General features: G+C 45.6%; 1 protein-coding gene across 2 annotated transcripts in view; it reads left to right on the top strand.

Annotated features, from left to right (window-relative positions):
- Nucleotides 1–8,496: 8,496 nt before the first annotated feature.
- REEP4 (receptor accessory protein 4) overlaps nucleotides 8,497–22,963 on the top strand; it is a 35,277-nt gene continuing 20,810 nt past the window's right edge. Inside the window, exons 1-2 of one of the 2 annotated variants that reach the window (XM_030201999.1) lie at nucleotides 8,497–9,044; nucleotides 14,590–14,662. In XM_030201999.1, the coding sequence (XP_030057859.1) occupies nucleotides 9,013–9,044; nucleotides 14,590–14,662 (105 nt within the window). In that variant the 5' untranslated portion in view covers nucleotides 8,497–9,012. The remainder of the gene's footprint in view (nucleotides 9,045–14,589; nucleotides 14,663–22,963) is intronic. The other variant, XM_030201998.1, reaches the window with a different exon arrangement.

The raw sequence follows: 22,963 nt of genomic DNA, 5'->3' as shown, positions 1-22,963 counted from the left end.
ATCCGTCCAGCTCATCCCCGCGGAGCGGGGGAGGGACACCACACCCGCCGATGCGGGGGGATCTGGCTTATCCTGCAACCGCAACCGCGGGAGGAGCTGACTGACCCTAACACCGCCGAAGCGGGAGGGGTACAAAGCTGCCCTACAGCCGCACGAAGCGGGAGGGAGTGCCGGCAGAATTTAAATCTCAATCCAGCCCCGAAAACGGAGGGGAGAGGAATGCAGCAGCTCACTGTAACACAAACTCGTCTTAACTCTTGAAGAATCCAAGTGAAAAAACTTGAACACGAAGTCTTTCTGAAGTAACTGAAGACTAAACTTGAACCTGAAATGCAACCAGAATAAAAACAGTACAGATATCTGGGAGGGGCTATGGATTGATCAGCTATGATTAATGGAAAGAAAATTATCAGGTATGATTATACATAATTTTACCTTCCATATCATCAAGCTGATCAATCCATAGACTGGTGGGATGTACCGAAGCAGTACTCACCCAGGGCGGGACATAGAAATCCCTGACCTCAACACTGAAGCTCCAAACCGGGCCTCCGCCCGTGCAGCCACAGTCAAACGGTAATGCTTGGAGAATGTATGAGCCGAAGCCCAAGTTGCCGCCTTGCATATCTCTTCCAAGGAGACGGATCCGGCCTCTGCCATCGAGGTCGCCTGAGCTCTCGTGGAGTGAGCCTTCAGCTGGATAGGCGGCACCTTCCCTGCGGCCACATAAGCCGCTGCAATGGCTTCCTTGACCCATCTTGCCACTGTAGGCTTAGCAGCCTGCAGACCCTTACGAGGACCTGCAAACAGGACAAACAGATGATCCGATTCCCGGAAATCATTGGTCACTTCCAAGTATCTGATGATGACTCGTCTCACATCCAGATATTTAAGAGCAGAGTACTCCTCTGGGTAGTCCTCCCTACGAAAGGAAGGGAGACATAGCTGCTGATTCACATGGAAGCGAGAAACAATCTTGGGCAGGAAGGAAGGCACTGTGCGAATAGTCACTCCTGCCTCAGTGAACTGTAGAAAAGGCTCTCGACATGAGAGCGCCTGGAGCTCGGAAACTCTTCTGGCTGAAGTGATAGCCACCAAAAAGACTGCTTTCAACGTCAGGTCTTTCAGAGATGCCCTCGACAAGGGTTCAAACGGCGGCTTCTGCAATGCTCTTAGCACCAGGTTGAGATTCCACGCAGGCACCACTGAGTGCAGAGGAGGGCGCAGGTGATTAACCCCCTTGAGAAAGCGCACCACATCTGGCTGCGAAGCCAGGGAAGCACCCTTCAGGCGGCCCCTGAAGCAAGCCAGAGCCGCTACCTGGACCTTAAGGGAACTGAGCGACAGGCCTTTGTCCAGACCTTCTTGCAGGAACGTCAACACTGAAGAAATTGGAGCAGTGAAAGGAGAAAGAGAGCCTGCTTCACACCACGCTGCAAAGATACGCCAAACCCTGGCGTAAGCAGTAGAAGTAGAGCGTTTCCTCGCTCTCAGCATAGTGGCGATGACCTTGTCTGAGAAGCCCTTCTTCCTCAGACGCTGCTGCTCAATAGCCAGGCCGTAAGACCAAAGGGGGAGGGATCCTCCATCACCACGGGACCCTGATGTAACAGGCCCTGCTCCACTGGCAACCGCAGAGGATCGTCGACTGAGAGCCTGATCAAGTCCGCATACCAGGGACGCCTGGGCCAATCCGGACCCACCAGGATTATCCTGCCGGGATGCTTTGCCACCCGGTCTAGTACCCTGCCCAACATGGGCCAGGGCGGGAACACATAGAGAAGCTCTTGTGTCGGCCATTGTTGGAGAAGAGCATCTACTCCCAGGGATCGAGGGTCCCGTCCTCTGCTGAAGAAGCGCGGCACTTGGCAATTGGCCGATGACGCCATCAGATCTAGGCTCGGCTGGCCCCAGCGCTTCGTGATGTCCAAGAACGCCTGAGCAGATAGCTGCCACTCTCCGGGCTCCAAGGTATGGCGACTGAGAAAGTCCGCCTTGACATTCATGACTCCGGCAATGTGGGCCGCTGACAGCTGTTCCAGGTTCGCTTCCGCCCACTGGCATAGACTCATAGCTTCCTTGGCTAGAGGGGCGCTCTTGGTACCTCCCTGGCGGTTGACATAGGCCACAGCCGTGGCATTGTCCGACAGGACCCGTACAGGCTTGAACACCAGTACCGAGATGAACTCCAAAAGCGCCAACCGAATGGCTCTGAGTTCCAGGAGGTTGATAGACCACTTTGCCTCTGCAGGAGACCAGAGCCCCTGCGCTGTCCTTCCCAAGCAGTGGGCTCCCCAGCCCGATAACGAGGCGTCCGTCGTGACGACAATCCACTCTGGGGACACCAGAGGCATTCCCGCAGACAACTTGTCTGTCTGCATCCACCAGCTCAGCGCCTTGCGCACTGCTGGATCCAAGGGAAGACGCACAGCATAATCCTCCGACATCGGAGTCCAGCGCTGCAGCAGAGAGTGTTGTAGTGGTCTCATATGAGCCCTGGCCCAGGGCACCACTTCCATCGTGGCCGTCATAGAGCCCAACAGCTGCACATAGTCCCAAGCCCGAAGAGGAGAGGCTACTAGGAACTGATCCACCTGAGCCTGAAGCTTGACAATTCGATTGTCTGGCAGGAACACTCTGCCCACTTGGGTGTCGAATCGAACTCCCAGATACTCCAGGGACTGAGTCGGGCGCAGCTGGCTCTTCTCCCAGTTGATGATCCATCCCAGGGAGCTCAAAAGAGCAACTACCCGGTCCACAGCTTTGCCGCACTCTACATAAGAGGGGGCTCGGATCAACCAGTCGTCCAGATAAGGATGGACTTGTACTCCTTCCTTTCGCAGGAAGGCCGCTATGACCACCATTACCTTGGAAAAGGTCCGCGGAGCAGTAGCCAACCCGAACGGGAGGGCTCTGAACTGGAAGTGTCGGCCCAGGACTGCAAAACGCAGAAAGCGTTGATGAGGAGGCCAGATGGGAATATGCAGGTACGCTTCCTTGATGTCCAAGGATGCCAGGTACTCCCCTGCCTTCACTGCCGCTATAACAGAGCGGAGAGTCTCCATGCGAAAGTGCCGCACTTTCAAGGCCCGATTGACCCCTTTGAGGTCGAGGATAGGCCGGACAGAACCTCCTTTCTTTGGTACCACAAAGTAAATGGAGTAACGCCCCTTGCCAAGCTGACTTTCTGGCACCGGAACGACCGCACCCAGGCGGATCAGATTGTCCAAAGTCTGCTGCACTGCCACAGCTTTGACCGGAGACTTGCAGGGAGAGAGTACAAACCCGTCTCTTAAAGGTCGGCAGAACTCTAGCTTGTAGCCGTCTCTGATGACTTCCAGCACCCAAGCGTCTGAAGTTATTGTGGTCCACTCGCCCAGAAACGAGGACAGCCGTCCTCCAATCTGCACTGGGGCGTGGACCAATACCCCGTCATTGGGTACGAGACCCTGGGGGAGGACCGGAGGGAGCACCTCCGGGACGGCGGTCTCTGTGAAAGGAATGCTGCTTGGGGGAGAAATTCCTCTTAAAGGAAGAGGGGGCAGAAGCACCCGACTTGCCCGGGCGGTACCGACGGGCTTCCTGAAACCGTCCTCTGGAGGTACCGGGACGAGCACTCGCCCGAGCCCTGACCTCCGGTAACTTCTTGCCCTTAGACGTGCCGAGATCAGTCACGATTTTGTCCAGCTCGACCCCAAAGAGCAGTTTGCCTTTAAAAGGCAATCTAGCCAGGCGGGATTTTGAGGCGTGGTCAGCAGACCAATGTTTCAGCCAAAGCCACCGCCGCGCAGAGACAGTCTGAGCCATGCCTTTCGCTGAGGCTCTCAAGACATCATACAGCAAGTCTGCCAAATAGGCTAAGCCCGATTCCAGGGCTGGCCAATCATTCCTCAAGAAATGATCCGAGGGGGAAGCCCGCTGCACCATAGTCAGGCACGCCCTGGCCACATAGGAGCCGCAAACTGAGGCCTGCAAACTTAAAGCAGCCGCCTCAAAGGACGACCTTAAAGCCGCCTCCAATCTCCTGTCTTGGGCGTCCTTTAGGGCCGTGCCACCTTCCACCGGCAATGCCGTTTTCTTAGTCACCGCAGTGATTAAAGAATCCACGGTAGGCCACAGATAGGCCTCACGTTCACTCACAGCCAAAGGATAGAGGCGGGACATAGCCCTAGCCACTTTAAGGCTCGCTTCTGGGACATCCCATTGAGCCGAAATTAAGGTGTGCATGGCATCATGCACGTGGAAGGTTCTAGGCGGGCGCTTAGTCCCCAGCATAATGGCAGAGCCAACAGGGGCTGAGGGAGAGACGTCCTCCGGAGAGGATATCTTCAAAGTGTCCATGGCCTGTAACAACAGGTTGGGCAAATCCTCCGGGCGAAAAAGCCGCGCTGCAGAGGGGTCATCCGCTCCATCCGAGCGGGGATCCGTCTCCACCAAGGAATCCGCAAAGGACCGTTGGGAGACCTCAGACACGCTGCCCTCATCTACATCGGAGGAGACAAATTCCTCCAAGGCCTGGGAATCAACCCGAGGGCGTTTACCTCTGGGAACCTCAACCTCTTTACCAGAGGAGGGAGCGGGGGCAGCGTTGTGCATGAGGAAGGCCCGATGCAGCAGCAAAACAAACTCGGGGGAGAAACCCCCCAGACTGTGCACCTCCGCAGCCTGGGCAACAGCCCTAGGCGCGCTCTCAACCGGCGCTCGCAATAGCGGGGGAGAGACATGCTGCGCATCCAAAATGGCGTCTGGCGCGAAACTCCGCGAAGGAGCCGCGCGGGAAGAACGGCTCTTAACTTTAGCCGCTTCTGTGCCGTCGCCCAAATTAAGGGCGTTCATGGCATTAATGTCTCCAACCTCAAGGGCGGCCCAAGAAGAAGCCGTCCGAGCCGCGTGGCCGGCCAAGATGGCGGAGGCGAGGAGCGGGGGATGGGCGTTTATGGCGGGAAAAACCGCCACGCCGGAGGAAGGACCGGGACATGCATCGGTCGCGAAACTGTCACCCGCCAAGGGCGAATCCGGCTTGAAGACCCCCGCATCCCCTCTAGAAGCGCTCGAGCGACCCGGGGAGCGACCCTTTGCGCCCTCGCCCTCCGACGCCATGAGCCACGAGGAGAAGAATCGGGGAACCCCCGCCCGCTATAAAAAGGTAAAATTACCTGCTGTCCGCTCCGAGTTGTAACGACCTGGTGTCTCAGTGAGTAGCTGCAATAGACGCTTAAATAAACGTCGAAATAAACGCCTTTAAGGCCGTTCAAAAATTTTTTTTTTTTTTTTTTTTAACGGAGCCAGCGGGAGGGGGGAGAAAAGGAGGGACCTGGCACCACCAGGTTTGCACTTGCTCAAAAGAGCCCTCAACCCCAGGCACTCAACAAAACCTAAAAATTAGGCTTGGAGGCCTAGCCAGAGCTGCTGCTGTGTGTGACCACCACCTGCTGAGATAGAGAACATACTGAGGAGTTTCCGGCAGCACATGACCACATATAGGGAGGCAAAAGTTTGCTCTCTATCTCCACCTGCTGGTAGATGGACACAACCCACCAGTCTATGGATTGATCAGCTTGATGATATGGAAACACTGAGATACTGGGTAGAAGGGGAAGGGGGAAAGGTAATGGAGAGGGATGCAGGAGGTGCTGAATGGAGAAAGCAGAGGGGAGAAAATGGGTGGGGATTCTGGATAGAAGAGGGGTACAGAGAGAAATTGATGAGTGGAAAGATGGGGAAAGAAAGAGGGGACATGGAAAAGGGCAGGAGAGAGAGAAGCTGCTGGGGAGAAGGAAGGGGAGACCCTGGCTGGTCGGCTGGAGAAAGAGGAGAGATGCTGGATGAAAGGAGGGAAAGGGAAAATGCAGGAAGGATGGGGCAGAAAGAGGGAAGACACTGGATGGAAGGGTAGGGGAGAAAGAGGAGAGACACTGGAGGGATGGGGAGAGAGAGGGGACATGCTGAATGGAAAAGGTTAGACACTGGATGGAAGAGAGACAGAGAGAGAGAGAGACTGGATGGAAGGATTGGGAAAGAGAGTAGATGATGGATGGAAGGATGGGGAGAGAAAGAGGGAAGACAGTAGATGGAATTAAATCTGGACAGAGGGAGGCAGAAAAAGGAGAGACAAATGACAAATGGACAGGAAACCCTAGCAAGAAAGTTAAGAGAAGACAAAAAAAAAGCAGAATCAAGAGACTGGGACCAACACAATTAGAAAAAGGAGCGAAAGAGGGAAAATGCAGGAAGGATGGGGCAGAAAGAGGGAAGACACTGGATGGAAGGGTAGGGGAGAAAAAGGGGAGACGCTGGAGGGATGGGGAGAGAGAGGGGACATGCTGAATGGAAAAGGTTAGACACTGGATGGAAGAGAAAGAGAGAGACACTGGATGGAAGGATTGGGAAAGACAGTAGATGATGGATGGAAGGATGGGGAGAGAAAGAGGGAAGACAGTAGATGGAAAGGTAGGGAGAGGGAAGATGCTGGATAAAAGGATGCAGAAAGAGGGAGACCCTGGAAGGATGGTGGGGAGAGAGAGAGGGGACACGGTGAATAGAAAAGGGTAGAGAGAGAGAACTGGCTACAAGGAAGGGGAGAGAGAGACACTGGATGGAAGGATTGGGAGAGGGTAGATATGAAGAAGTATGGAGAGGGAAAGAGGGAAGATGCTGGATGGAAGGGTAAGGAGAGATAGAGGGGAGCTGCTGGATGGGAAAGGGAGATGGTAGAGTTAGTGAAAGACTGGAGAATAAGGGTGAGGAAAGGATGAAAAGTCATAGGTAGATGAAGTACAGGGAAATTAAAGACTGGATAGTAAGAATGAATTAAATCTGGACAGAGGGAGGCAGAAAAAGGAGAGACAAATGACAAATGGACAGGAAACCCTAGCAAGAAAGTTAAGAGAAGACAAAAAAAAGCAGAATCAAGAGACTGGGACCAACACAATTAGAAAAAGTAAATGGCCAGACAACAAAAGTACAGAAAATAATTTTGTTTTTAATTTAGGATAAAATAGCTGTGTTAATAATGATTAATAAATGCAAATAAAACACAAAATAAGGTGATATTTTTATATTGGACTGATTTTAATACATTTTTGATTAGCCTTTAGAGAACAACACTTCCTTCCTCTGGTCAGGAGAGAATACCATAACATGAACTGAAACGTTCCCTGTGAAGAAGCAGTGTGTTTTAAGCCTGTAAAATGTATTGGATATTTCCCTGCCTTAATTATATCCTGAAGTATATTTCTCCTATTTGGCCAGCAGGTGGTATTTCTTTGCTGTAAATCTGTTACAGAGAAATGAATGCTCTTTAGTTTAACAGGAAGCAAGATGCAATATGCAGCACATTTTTGAAATGTTGTGTTCTGGGCCCTGATTGACCTGCAGTTTGAAGCTAACTAGCAGTTAGTGGTTTTGAGTTCAGTCTTAGCCAAGGAGAAAAGAGAGGCAGATCTCTTTGCTAAGGCTTGGTGAATTATATGTCCTGATTTTCCCAGGTACTTTTTAGAAAGTAAACAAATGTTTAGTTAGTGTTATAATTGATCCATACTTCAATTACTTGTTATTGTTCATTGATTGCACATTTTTTATACACTGTTCAATTTTTAAAGACAATAAACAATTTAGTTTATTGTCTCTTTGTCTGGACTGGAATCATGGTGATTTGTGTGTTGGTCCAAGAAAACAGGCAGCCAATTCTCAAGATCCAGCACGGAATAGAAAAAAAGACGCGAATAATGTTCAGAAAAATAATTTATTCACCAGAGGCAGTTGTGACCCAGTTGGTGGGAAGAGGGTGGTAATATTGAGCACAAGCCGAAGGTGCAAGCAGACCTGAGCTGTGCTGGGGATAACCCTCTAAGTGGCCATAGGGATAACCCCTGGTGGGTGGCTTGGCATTTTGTGACACTCCCTCTTACCCATCCCTGCTGTCACTGGTGTAAATAAAATGGCCATGGGACTGCGGTGTGCCGGGCACCATGAGGTATTCGAGTGGGCAGAGCTGGCTGGGGGTGTGTACTAAAACTCGCTCTCTCAAAATTCAGGACCGTCCCCATGGCAGCTCTAAGTTAGAGCCTCTTAACAATGGGTTTCTTGTGCTGCTGGCAGTCAGTAGCGCAACTTTTTAGAAAGCAGCCCTCTATTCAGTTTCTATACTCGTCTGGCATTGAACATCTGAGACTAACGTTCTGCCCCATAGCGAATAATGCTCCAAACCCGCATACACTGCAAGAAAAGACGACCAAAAAACACAACGCAAAAAATTTTCCCTGCAGTTAGGTATTCAAAAACGATCTAATCTGAAGCAGCGCAGGCCAGGCAGGCACTGGTGGTGATGATGACGTTGGTGTGGTCTTGCCTTGCGCCTTGACAAACACCCCGCCTACGTCACTAACTGCGCATGTGCATATCCCCCGACGCCAGTGGATTGGACGCAGGTCGATCTTGGCAATTTTTGAGTTTTCAGAAAACTCCGCCCACTGCACCAGCATCCGCCGCCGCTGGAACCTGCCGGCAAGCTGCAGGGATATGGCTAGACTTAGATTGCTGTTAGGGTGAGACCACAGCCAATGACAGAGAGATGAAATGAGCACATGACCGAGTACCTGCGGCACGGGGCGGCATTCTTAATCGTTGCTAGGGTAACACACTTTAGTGCGGCCAATGAATGAAGGAAGTAAAGAGCGCGTGACTATACCTACCGACTCCGAGTGCCGAGGTGACGGTCCTAACGCTGCCTGCGGAAAACAAACGCGTGAGGTCCGGTGGGTGACACAATAGAGATACCGCTGGGCGAGAGGCGACAAGATATTCCGTTTAGTCCTTTGGCAAAGAGAATGTGGAGGAAGCCGTCCAGGACATAGGGACATTCTGTGATAAGGGCAAGTAAAGAAGAGAGTAACTACTTGGTGACAAGTTACGTGTCCCTCAAGGTAAGGGCGAAGTGAGAGAGAGGCATCGCGCGGCCCCATACCAACTCTCTCCCAGCATAAAGGCGAAAGAACGTCGATCCAGGCCACTATGGTTTCCTGGATGATCTCCCGTATTTTGGTGTAAGTATGGCCAAGCAGCAGCACAAGGGTATCTATTGTTTCCGGACCATGGTTTCAGCCCCCTAACAAGTGTCTTTTACCCTTCTTCCTCTTAGGGTTTTGAGGGAGCAGGGTGGTTCTCACTTAGATGGGCATTTCTAGGGCTTTGGTGAGACTTACTTCTCGATTGGCCCATTGGTACAGATTTTTAAATGAGCCAAAGTGCTGTTAATTGGATTGAAAAGGTAAGGGGGTGTTGAAAGGGAAATGCTGGGTCTTAGCGTATGGTGGCAGGCCAATAAAGAATAAGCCACTGTGATGACCCATGGCTTTAAACCCTTTTCAGGAATTGGGTCAAAGAACAGAGGTCGGACTATGATGAAAAATAGTAGGAAATCAGAGTCAAGTTAAGGTGTATGATGGTGACCTTGGGGCTTTTGACTTTTTTCAGAGGATGTTTATACAGTAAACATGATTGCATGGCTAGAAGGCTGAGCTGTTTAGAGTTAGGCTTGTCTACTGTATGTGCTGGCTGTTTATGCCATTGACTAAATAGGTGCCAACTTGTATATATATTTTCCTATGATGATCTGTGGCAAGATTTAAGCCAGTCACAAAGATTTGTTCTGGGGCTGGATCTGGCCAATGTAGCCATCATTGACATTACAAAGGGGTTTAGAAAGAAGGTCTATCTTTATTTTATTTTGCAGATGATACTGAGATCTGTAGCATAGCATACATTTCTGATTGAATAGGCAGAATGAGAAATAATCTAGGAATGCTCAAAGAATGGCAATTAAGTTTCAGCATAAAAATTTGCAGTCTTGTATTTAGTATGTAGAAATCCAAGGAAGTAGTATATGATGGGGGAGTGAGATGCTAAGACTTTGGGGTGATTGTCAGATTTCATGATGGCAAAATAGTGTTGTGATAAGTTAGTGGCCAGAGTGGGAGGCTTGGGTAATAACTGTAAACGAACATTTTCAGTAGCTTAATTTGGTAGAGGCGGGTTATGACTGAGCTGGAAGCTGAAAGGAACAAGAGGAAACTACTAGATAAAAACCACCGAAAACGAATGGGTAATGTTTGTTCTGTATAGAAGCATTTATTCACTGATAGCCATGTGAAGTCAATATTGTAACATACCACAGTATTTGTTTGTCAATAGGTGATAGTCACCTGTCTCCAAAATGTCAGCCTTGTTGGTGTGTGACTGTACCAAAGTCTTCAGTATCTCTGTCTTAACATTTTATATCTCTCTAGTTGTACAAGTGATGACACAAAGCGCATATCATGGAAGTCAAGGCACCTGAAAATTATGATGTCTGCCTTCCTATCACCGTTTTATTCTTTTTAAATTTGTAAAGTTTTGTCCATATGTTATCAAAAGAACGGTACATCTAAAACTGGATAAGGATTTTATTTTCATGCTTTGTGGTTTGATAGACAGGACAGTTACAAATTCTTAGACTTGATAAAATGTTGGACTTGCACTTGGGGAGTATCTGTTATTGAGCTCTGGTTGATGAGATCAAAAGTATTGTCAGATAAGACATTCTTTAGTCCTCCTGTCAGAGCCAGTGCATGGGTAGTGGACCCCCCCCCCCCCCAACATTTACTTTAGGCCCCTAGCCTATAGCTCCCTCCTCCTCTAGACTTTGATAATTAAACCCAACAATCATGATCATCAAATAAAAATCAATTAGAAATGCAGCTTAAAGTATGTGTTAGTGGTTCTTTGAGTTTGTGTGGTTGTTAGAACCTATTGTTTTGCTTTTATTGCTGTTGCTTTTTCCTGTCCAAAGAAGCTGCTGGCCTAGGTATCCACTTGGTTTTGCCTAATGGTTGGGCAGGACCTGCTCCCATAAATTTTCTTCTTAGGAAGAGGCATGGGCAACAATTTCAAGCCTTCAGTGTGGGAACACAAACCTTTCCTATGCTCATTTGTGGGGCTTGGTGATGCTCGTGGCTTAGCATATCAAAGGAGGACTGCGCATGTGCCCTAAAAATGGCAAGGACAAATCAAACTCGGGTATATATAAAATATATATATATCGCATACCGTTTAAAATGAGTTTATCTTGTTGGGCAGACTGGATGGACCGTACAGGTCTTTATCTGATGTCATTTACTATGTTAGGTCCTTTATAGACCTTGGAAGTTCAAGAATGTTGCAGCACAGAGTCTAGACGTCTGGTGTTTGCTTTTCCTTCTGCAGAAGAGACCCTTCGCAAAGGTCCTGCTTCGGAATGTTCTCCAGTCATGTTATTCCAGACCTCCAATTACATTGTAAACATAGAAGTGGCTTGTTATTAGCTCTCCTTCATAACTTGTAATGCAAAATGAATGAGAGAATAGATTATAGAGACAGTATAGGGTGGGTCTTTCCAGTCAGGACTTGACTCTAGAATACTTGTTCTGCTGGGAAAGAGTGTGATATTGTTGTATATATGCCCCATACCTGGTTAGAACAGACACTGTGTATGCTTTATATTTTATCGAGTTTTTCTCAGAGTGGATTGAATTGGGTTTAAATCAAACCCATTAACATCATGATTTAAATCAATAGCCCAAGAAGTAATAAAAATGAAACTGATAAATCTACCTGTTTCATTTTAACTGCATTTTACAGTCCCTATCAGACACAGTTTATCTCTGGTTCCAATACTACTTACACAACCAATCCTATTATGTTTACCATTGAAATACGTCTTCAGACTATATTACAAATTAGACTGCAGTTTTCCTAAAGTGGCCCCCACTCTCTTTTTTTTAATAGTTTCATGGCTCCACTTCGCACTGTTATTCAATCCCTTGGTTTATCTGCCTACATATATTGCCAGATTATTGCCTCACTAGACAATGAAGGCCCAGCAGCCCATGCTGATCTGATCTTAACTCCAAACTTTTGACCATAGCTAACTGACTGACTTTCAACTGCAGAATTAAAACTTAACCCTGAGAAAATGTGAGCCGTATTACTCTCTTGAACGGGCTCCCTTAATTCGCCACCCCTAGTCTGTATCGCAGGCTCTGCTGTTACGTTTCCCTCGAAATTCTTGGAGTTATTTTTGATTCAACACTCTCTAATCATCTACATATATCCACAGTACTACAACATTGCTTCTATAAACTTAAACTAATCTTTTATATTCGGTATCTTTTTACAAAACAAGCGTTTAGAGTATTCACTCATAATTACAAACCTAGATTCTTGCAATAGCCTCTATCACGGACTGAAACATACTGAATTGAGATGACTACAACTGGTACAAAATACTGCTGTGAAACTATAACATAAGAAATTTGATCATGTCATTCCTCTCTTTCAAGATGAATACTGGCTTCCAGTCGCTCATTGAATCGCATTTAAAACTCTTACCTTAATTCACAAAGTTCACAACTCTGGCACACCATTATATCTTTCTCATTACCTAATTCCCTGTAGCCCATCTAGAGCACTACAGTCATTTCAATCAAATCTGTTAAATATTCCATCACTCTGGCAATTATATTTTGATTCTATCTGCTCTAAATCATTTAGTATTATGGGCCCAACTCTTGGAACGCAGAACACTCTTAACTATGAGCTATGAGCTCTTCTACAGATTTTTGCTCAGCCCTTAAAACCTTCTTCCGAGATGCCTACAACTTAAACTGCTAGCAGCCTCAACATTATAGCATTGTCTAGGTCCTGCTTGAAAAGCCCTGCATACTTCAGAATTATAATCCTCTTACCCTAATAATGACCTTTTCTCGCTGTCCTATTTGAATGGAGTTCCTTCTCTTCCCTCCCCTTCCCTCCTTTCTTTACTCATTGCTTTATTGGGTGGTATATCACATTTTTAATAAACCTGAAAACTGGATTAAAAATGATTGAACAAAAATATACTGGTTGATACTCAAAAGATTTAACCAGCCAGAAATGGCCACTGGCCAGTTAAGTTGCTTGTTCGGGGCTAGCTGATAATTTTCAGCAGCAATTATCCAGTTATCACGGCTGAAAATTAGCGGTTAGCACCTAAGTGAAAGCCAGCTTTTTGGGTGGCATTCCGGGGATGGAGTCATCACTTGGCCGGTTAAATGAGCACTTAACTGGGTAGGGTAACTGCATAAAAGTGTCCTATCTTCTTATTTGGCAACCCATGGCTGGTTAAGTTCTGAATATCGACTTAACCGGCCATATGTTTGCTGGTACCGCATAAACTGGATATTCAGTGCCAAAGGCCTGGCATTGAATATCCATGAACAACGCAAGCAGTGGTCAGCAACATTCTTTTACCTCATAGTTGTTAACGTTATGGTAATAACATGAGAGTTCAAATAAATTTGGAGTTGGCTTCTTCATTTACTATGGCCGAAGAACATGCACAGCCCTTAAGGGAAAAAAAACACCAGTATGTCATATTTTGTAGCCTGAAGAAACATGTCTGAATACATATGATCTTCAGTATCCTCAAAAAGCAGGTGCAGTTCTCATGTTTCCTTTGGTCAGTGAAGTCTTGCACTTTTTTGTCAGGCTGTTGTTTTATGGAGTAGTCTCTTTCAGCCTACTGTTATGTTAGGTTTTTCCTTCTACATATTTCTTAGTAGATCTCGAAAATTGATGGAGGGTATGTTCAGAGTCGGAAAGTGCAGGAATATATTTGATCATTTTCTGTTTCACTTTTATTCCTCTCCCTTGTCGAAATGTACTCTGTCCTCCAGTATTCTCTATAAATGGCCCTTCATTGTTTTGACTGTGTGTACATGCATATACACTACCAGCCACATGTTACCCCATGAATAAAAAGAACTGGGACAAAGTTAGACCTTGCCCTCGTATGGAAGGCTGACCCTAGCAGTAGTTCTATACTACCAGGGATCAGTGGGTGTCATTTTGCACCCAGAGCCATATAAGGTGGGTAGACTGCTCCTGCCCCCTACCATTACACCACTAGGGATGTTCCGGGGGGGGGGGGGGGGGGGTTAGGGTGGGTGGAGGGGCACAGAGATTACCTTGATGAGCTGAGGATTGGGGAGGAGTGCTGGAGAATCAGACACCCCCCTTATACAGGGCTTGGTCAATATTCAGCTGGGACCCATGTGTAGCCATATCAATATATTCAATGCTGGTTCGTGGACATGGTGCAGCATTGAATATCTGGGTTTAATTTAGCTGGCATCAGTCAATGTTTAAAAAACACTGAGCATTGATGGATGAATGAATATTGACCACATTGTTCTTAAAGAAATAAGAAAGGTTTGTCATTCTACTATCTTCTCCCAGAAGACATTGTGACCCATGCTGACAGCCTAACAGTCTTTTTCCCTACTGGAATTAAGGAACATTCCTGTTTTGGATAGACGTGTATGTTTGATAAAGGGTATCTTGGCCTTCACTGTATTGTGAATACATACAATGGGGAGATATCCTGTGTGACAGTTTGTCATTTGCTGCTGCCTATTCCTTCCACCACTTTTTTTAAAATAAAAATATTAAATAGTATTGGTCCTTTGCAGGAAGGAGAGAGGGACTTGCTCTTTTCTCTGCTGTTGATCCACCTCTTGTGTGCTTTTCTTTCAGGATGGTGTTTGGTTTATTATATCCAGCCTATGCATCATATAAGGCCATGAAAACAAAGAATGTGCGAGAATATGTGAGTATGGAACTCTATTGGGTTTTTTCACCCTTGTCCTAGATTCAGTTAACTTTATGTACATGACATTTTTTTAATTTTGTTTTTTACATATGTTGTCGAGGTGATCATACAGTGGTTAAAATAAAAGGGAAGACCATGTATATATCAATCGATGTCTTGGTGGGAGGGCTGGGAAGTCAGTCTATTGTTTTTTTTTTTTTGTGGTGCTTTTCTTGGATAGTGTATTAAGAAGTAGTAACAAGTGGTACATGAATTTTAGGATGGGAATATCTTTACCTTAATCATCCCAATGAATGCACTTAATATGGAATTAAAAGTTCAACAAGTTCCAAAATGTGGGATAAAACAAGGGACCAGAATTATAGTAGTAGTGATGCAAGCATGAAGTTGTGCTTGATAATATTGTAGGTAGAAGTACCCTTTTCTTTGTGTTTTAAAATGGGACCAGAAGAAGCCCAAGATAGGAGCTTCTGTAACTGGAGGGAGGTTATTTCAAAGGTATGGTGCAAGGAAAAGCAATAACCTGAACCACTGGCATAACCTGTCCTGCAGGATGTATGGAGCACTTGCTGCTGGATTCCTGTGTGTTTATTTGTTAAAAGCAGGAAAGGGTGGAGAGCCTGTTTGGTAAGTGAGCCTCTGAAGCATCTCAGGATGAATCTTGTGATACTGGTTTTTCCAGAATGCTGGATTTCAGCCGGGTGATGTGATGGGGAGGCTTTGTGCCCTATGCACGTGGCAGAAAGCAATTCAGAGGTTCTGACTGCCCAGATAAGTCATCTTCCTCTGAGTTTTCACTGCATGAGGTGTCTATTACTGTGCATGATGATGTGGCAGCAAATTAGATAATCCTTTTTTTTTCTCTCCTTAAGGGACATCCATTGGAGAAAATTAGGTTTGGGAATTCCATTTCTCTGAGGACATACAGGCCAGTTGTATTCTCACAGCTGGATGACGTCATCTGACAGAGCCCAGTGTGGACACTAACTAGCGAGATTAATGCAGAATTTTCTAGCAGCATCCCATTGCTCATGTGCTGGTGCCTTCCCACCCGACATGAGCATGGGTCCCTTAGTCTTCGTTTTTCTACAGAGCAGGGAGGATGTGTCGTTGTTCTCCTCGCCATGCTTTTTTTTTTTTTTCTCTGATTCTCAATGCATTCCCTTGTGGGTATTTTTGTCCTTACTCTTAAATTTTTGTATTGATTTTCTGCTTTTCAAGTTTCCTTTCTTTTTCGCGAGTTGTTAGTCCAGTGCACTGACCTCAGTTTAAACGGTGCCCCATTGTTTTTGTTTTTTACAGCTCCCAATTGAGGAGTTTTAATTTGGTCGCGATTCTTTTCTCGATGTCCAAGAAGACCCTGTGGCAAAACGGGGTTTTCAAGCCTGTGAATTGTAATAATATTTTCATGCAGTGTATTTCTGTTGTTTGGCCAGCAGGTGGTGTTCTGTATTTTAAGGCTGTTGCAGAAAAGACTTGTTTCTTTTTAACTTAATCCCTGAGGAAAAAGTATCCTGCCCTGCTATTGACCAGATTCTTTCAAAAGTTAATGCTCTGGGCTCTGATTGGCCCTGGAGTTCAAAATACAGCCAGGAGGGTACTGGATTTTCCCCAGTCTCAGCTAGGGAGTGCAGAGGTTAAACATCTCTGCCCTGAGACCCTGTTCAAAACCTGTGAGCAATTATTTTCCTGAAACTCCCCAGGCGCTACCCAGGTAGTAACAGCGTTTAGATAGCTTTAATAGCGATCCTTATTCAGTTACATGTCAGTGCTTGTTGTTTTTTCACCTATTTTATGTCATTCACTGTTCTATTTTTCTGATAAACCCATTAGTTTATTAGCTGTGTTGTCCTGGACTAAGAATCCTAGTGGTTTGTGTTTTGGGTCTGTGGGTGCTCCCTAGGAACTGTGGGACCCCTGAGAGTATGGCACCAGTGTCCTTTTAGAAATCACCGGGGAATAACTTGAGAGTGAGAGTCTTGCCCAGAGGCAAGCGGGACCCAGTCAGTGGAAGGAGGGTGCTTGTGTAGAGCACATGCCCAGGCGCAGGTGGGCCTTAATAGTGCTGGGGACAGACCCCAAGTGGCCTCAAAAGGTGCGCCTAGCGTAATCGGCTGATTTCCGTGATGGACTCGCACTCTAGGTGCATCGTCAGCCTTGGTCCTGACTATGAGCCTAACTCTTATTTTCTCTGTTTGCAAATGCAGTTGAGGGCACAGGGTATGGCAGGTCCAGCTGGAGAGACTTTTTTAGCTCCTCAAAGGTCGATCTGTCGACATTGACACGGAAGCATTGACTTTGATGGCTGCTAAGACTTTGACTACCACTGGGAGTGCACCGGCATTGAGGAGGCCTCCACCTCTCTCGACATTGAGTGCTGAAGGTAGGCCCTGGGACTGGTCAGCATCAGAACCAACACCAAGGGCATGTGAACCGCCTCTCAACCATCACCTTAAAGCACAGATCTACACCCATTACTGCTCTGCATCCACCCAATAAGATGTTGCCCCCTCCAACATCCCAGTCCTGAGCTATCTCCACCAGAGCGTGTGCTCCCAATGCCTCGCCTAAATTCTACCCAATCATCAGCTGTCTACTCCGTAGTGTTCATTGCCAGTGCCCCCCTCCACATTTTATCCCTATCATCAGCACAACATCCTACCATCAGCCTAATGCTATCTACCATGAACCTCTCTGTACTAGACTTCTCTCTCGATAAGTTGACCGTGCAAAACCTACCGATCCCTACTCATCAAAGGAAGTCTCCAGAATCCCCTAATCCTTACCTCCACCCAGCAATACAGCGCCCAAAACTTTTAGAGTCTATGCTCCTCAAGACATCACCCCTGTGCATCTGACGGTGAGTACTCTATCACACTGTGGCCAGTCTACTACCCAATCTATAACAGCCCAAAGGGAAACAACACCAAAATGATCACCACCACCAAACTACTCCTACTAATCTACACACTATCCCTAATCCACCAAACACTAACCGCCCCCCTCACGAACACCAACATCATACCCACAATATATAACCTCTGCAGACTACCAAGGTACAACACACATTACCAGAATAATAACAATCAAAACAATGGAAGAACTACCTCACGTGGACAAAATCACTATAACGGAAAGAAAGGGCATAATAAACCTACACAACAAGAGAGCAGACAACTTACGAAAATCAATACAATCACGAACTCTACGAACCCCTCCCAAACAATCCAAGTGGGATACATAAACACCAGATCAGTAGTCAACAAAACAACAATCTCGATCTACTATTCATCAGCGAAACCTGGATCCACAATCACAAAGACTCCATACTTTTAAAACTCTGCCCCCCCAGGCTACAAAATTATCCACTGGACAAGGAAAGGAAAAAGAGGAGGAGGCATAGCACTAATTTACAGATCTCACTTCACCGTAACAACAACTGCCGAGTCTATAACACCAAAACTTGAGCCTGCAAATAGGTGGGAAAATGTGGGGTACAAATGTAACAAATAAATAAAACTTGAAATTGCCTCAGTTAGAATTCACCATACTACCCTGCTTGACCACCAGGGAATTGGCAAGAATGCCAACCCACACTTCATTGATTTCATATCGAATACCTGTGTATCTAATTCCAATCTACTTATAATAGGGGCCATAAACCTACATCTAGAAGACCCTAACGCTACCAACACACGTGAATGCAAGGACTTCCTCCAACTATGGGACCTCAGCTGGCCTAATATGCAAGTTACCCATGTCAAAAGACACACAATAGACCTCATCTCACACAAACTATCCTCAGACTTATTTAAATCATTTATTTATAATTTTTCATTTTACAAGAGTCACTTGCAAACAGTAATACAGAGATGATTGCACATTAATACAATATAAGAAGAAAACAATTCCAACTAGATATATGGATTATATACAATCTTTCTCTTTCTTAGACCACAAAGTGAAGAAAAATAGGGAGCGTGAAATAAGACAAGGAGATCAATTAAACCGTAAACAGAAAAAAGAAAACATGGTATTAACCTGATTATCCCCAGATATTACTCATCTAATACATTATTCCACATTGATCATCTGGTTGGCTTCCTCAAGACCAAATACGGCGTATAGTCAATTCATTTCATTGAGAACATACTTATTGTCCAGGTTTTAGTTAGAAATAATACATCTGATTACATTCTCTCTCTTTTAAAAACCAGAAATTATTTAACAATACATATACTCAAGTCTCTAAAGCAATCCCAGTTTTCACAGGCTTCACTCCTTTCGAAGTAATAATTAAAGAAATATTTCTGAGGAAAACTTTAGGAGTCATACTTGGAACTCTGGGAAAAACAATAATCTCAACATTAATCATCCAAAAACATCCACCTTATTATTCAAAGTTTCTGGTCCATTATCATTTTCAAGATCATAACCACTTCTTGCTTCATCTGTCATATCAATTTTTTCACTCTCAGAGGGTTCAGTCAAATTGTCCATGCAACTCTCTAATAAGATCATATTTGAAACAAAGTTATTTACTACTGCTGTTAGGTCTTGAAGCGCCTTCCAGATGGTATTCAATGTAACCTCCATGGAAGCCAAAAACTCCAAGATGATTTCTCTCGAGGTGTTTAGGAGTGGTTCCGCTGATTTGGGTTCTGCTGTAAACATCCTCCGTTTCAGCATATGCCTCTAACTCACTCCTACACTCCTTTGGACATGGTGGTTGAATAATTCAGGAGCGATGGAGTTGTTTTTCCAGGTCCAAGAGCGTTGACGCTCCTTCACCGGCGCTAATCAAAGGACTCGCCAACCCTTTCATCTGTGGGCAGTTTGATGCGCAGCGGTCCCACACTTGCTGCTCAGGGGACAAAACGCTGGCCATCAGCGGCTGACCGCTTGTTATTCCCTTCCTCTCAGTTAAGGAAAATGCAATTGCAGAGAGGAAATTTACATAAAGAAGACAGAACCTCAGAGGGCAGCTGGGCCATTGGGCATACGAACTCCAGGTTACCATCTCACCACTCTCCCAGTTTGGGACACTCTTTGTCTGGTTTCTCCTCAGAGGCCTGTCTGATATGGGTAGCCCTTCGGCATAGCCCTCTGAGTCATTGAAACACTGAAGCCCTTCCACCACTACAAGGTGGTGTCCCTTCAGAGGTGCTATCCTCAGACTTAAACCTCATACTAACAGATACAAACTGGACAGACATACCATGGTCAGACCACCAGAAATTAAACCTAGTCCTACAGTGGTGGAAAAAAGTCACGTATCTCAAACAAGAACGCACAACCTACAACACGAGAGACAAAATTGACACTGTAATATTCTGGCAGTAGATCAACAAAAATGAATGGCTAGCTCAAACAGACTCCATACATTATCTCCTAAACTGGGACAACAGATGCAGGAGCATATTAGACAAAATTGTGCCATTATAAACAAGAACCACATGAAAATACACCTCGATACCCTGGTTCAACGAAGAACTGGAAAAACTTAAAACACAAGTTAGGAGATTTGAACGAGCATGGTAAAAAATGAAAGACGAATACACACTTGATGCATGGAAACAAATACAAAGAAAATACAAATATACAACAAGACAAACCAAAAGAGCATACTACAAAACCAAAATAGGGCCAGACTACAAAGACACACATAAACTTTACCAACTCGTGAATAAGTTACTAGATACCACACCGGTTACCACAACCAGCACAGACACCCCATCAGCAGACAACCTTGCTAAATACTTTAACGAGAAAATTATAAAACTACGATCCACGCTACCACTCAATACCACCGACCATGAAAAATTCATTGACTGCCTAGACCCAATCCCCAACGAATACCCAGCAGACCGAACATGGACAAACTTCGATCTGTTAACCAAAGAAACCGTCACCCAAGCAATCAACAAATTCGCCATATGTCCCAACAACCTATTAAAACTCACCCCCCCCCCCCCCAAAACGCTTCATAACAGACCTCACGTCACATCTGAACTACATGTTACAACTTGGACTCTTCCCCAATGACAAAGGAAATATACTACTCACCCCCATACCCAAAGACTTAAAGAAAAATACAAATGACACAACCAACTACCGCCCAGTAGCATCCATCCCTCTGGCAATCAAACTAATGGAAAAAATGGTAATCAATGAACTTACTGACTACTTAAACAAATTCTCAATACTACATGAATCTCAGTCAGGATTCCGATCCAACCACAGCAACGAAACAGTACTAATCACTCTCCTAACCCAAATTCAAACAAACAATTGCAACCGGAAATAGTGTACTTCTCCTACAATTTGACATGTCCAGTGCGTTCGACATGGTCAGTCACCAAATTTTATCAAACATCCTGGAGTACTTCGGGATTGGAGGAAACGTACTCAGATGGATTAAAGGCTTCCTAACCGCTAGAACATATCAAGTGATATCAAATTCAAAAACATCATCACCATGGAAACCTGAATGTGGAGTACCTCAAGGATCACCGCTCTCACCAACCCTTTTTAACTTAATGATGACACCGTTAGCCAAATCACTATCCAACCAAGGACTTAACCTGAACATCTACGCAGACGATGTCATGATCTACATCCCATTCAAACACGATTGAACTGAAATCACAAACAAAATCAAACTAAGTCTCCAAACAATGAATTCATGGGTGGATGCATTCCAACTAAAGCTCAACACAGAAAAAAACACAATGTCTCATTCTCTCCTCACAGTATAACACGAACAAACCCACCACCATAAGCACCCCAGACTACACCCTTCCTGTCTCAGACAGCTTGAAAATTCTTGGAGTTACAATTGACCGAAATCTCACACTCGAAAGCCAAGTGAAAAATACAACAAAGAAAATGTTCCACTCAATGTGGAACCTCAAAAGAATAAAACCATTCTTCCTAAGGGAAATATTCTGCAGCCTGATACAATCATTGGTATTAAGCCACTTAGATTACTGCAATGCCATCTATGCTGGATTCAAAGAACAAATCATTAAGAAACTCCAAACTGCCCAAAACTCAGCAGCCAGACTCATATTTGGAAATACGAAAGCGCCAAGCCCCTAAGAGAAAAACTACACTGGCTTCCACTAAAAGAATGAATTGCGTTCAAAGTGTGCACCCTGGTCCACAAAATCGTTCACGGTGAAGCCCCGATCTATATGTCAGATCTCATAGACCTGCCAACTAGGAACACAAAAAGATCAACACGCACATTCTTGAATCTCCACCACCCCAGCTGCAAAGGACTGAAATATAAATCCACATATGCATCCAGCTTCTCCTATACAAGCACGCAACTATGGAACGCACTACCAAAGGCCATAAAGACCTAACAACCTTCCGAAAACTACTGAAAACCAGCTTGTTCAAGAAGGTTTACCACAATTATCCATCCTAAATACTAGATAACCAGTCCCTACATAAACTAGATAAAACCGAACTCTTTTGCACTAGACTGATAACCTTCATTGTTATTAATGAAAGTTACGCAATACGCACATTCATCTCATGCCGATATGAACTTTCTATAGCTGATTAGCTAACTCATTTTATAATGCACTCTACCATTCAGAAACTTCAATGCAATACCACTGTGTTATTCTACTCTACCATTTCTACGCCTTAATGCAACATTACTTGTAATTCTCTATCCGGAACTGGCGATCGCCATTATGGCATAATGTAAGCCACATTGAGCCTGCAAATTGGTGGGAAAATGTGGGATACAAATGCAACAAATAAATAAAAATGGTGGATGGGTTTCACACCCAAGGAACGTGGTCTGCTGAAGAAACAGATTTCCATATCAACCCCCTAGAGCTGAGGGCTATTCTGAATGCTCTAAAGGCTTTCAGAGATCAGCTACAGAACCACATTTATTCTTATTCAAATGGACAACCAGGTTGCAATGTCTATGTGAGCAAGCAGTGTTGGGGGGGGGGGGGGGGGTGGTACGGGTCCTACCCATTGTGTCAGGAGGCAGTGGGGATGTGACAATGGGCCCTCCTTCGTGTAATGTTTCTCCAAGCCACATATCTAGCAGGAAAGGACAAGTCAACTGACTGGCGGATAGATTGAGCAGGGTTTTTCAACCACGTGAGTGGTCTCTCAACTTAGGAGTAGTCCACAAGATCTTCTGAGAGGGGAGCAACAAAGCCCCCCAGATCTATTCAAGGCTCAAATCACACAGCAGACTTGTGTCGGAGGGTCTTCTATAAGTGTATCCTCCAGTACCTCTCATAGAGAAGACTGCTGAAACTC

Source organism: Microcaecilia unicolor, chromosome 4, assembly GCF_901765095.1.
Source record: "Microcaecilia unicolor chromosome 4, aMicUni1.1, whole genome shotgun sequence".
Classification (NCBI taxonomy): Eukaryota; Metazoa; Chordata; class Amphibia; order Gymnophiona; family Siphonopidae; genus Microcaecilia; species Microcaecilia unicolor.
The sequence above is the reverse complement of the archived record's forward strand: the minus strand, read 5'-3'. Positions and strand labels throughout refer to the sequence as shown.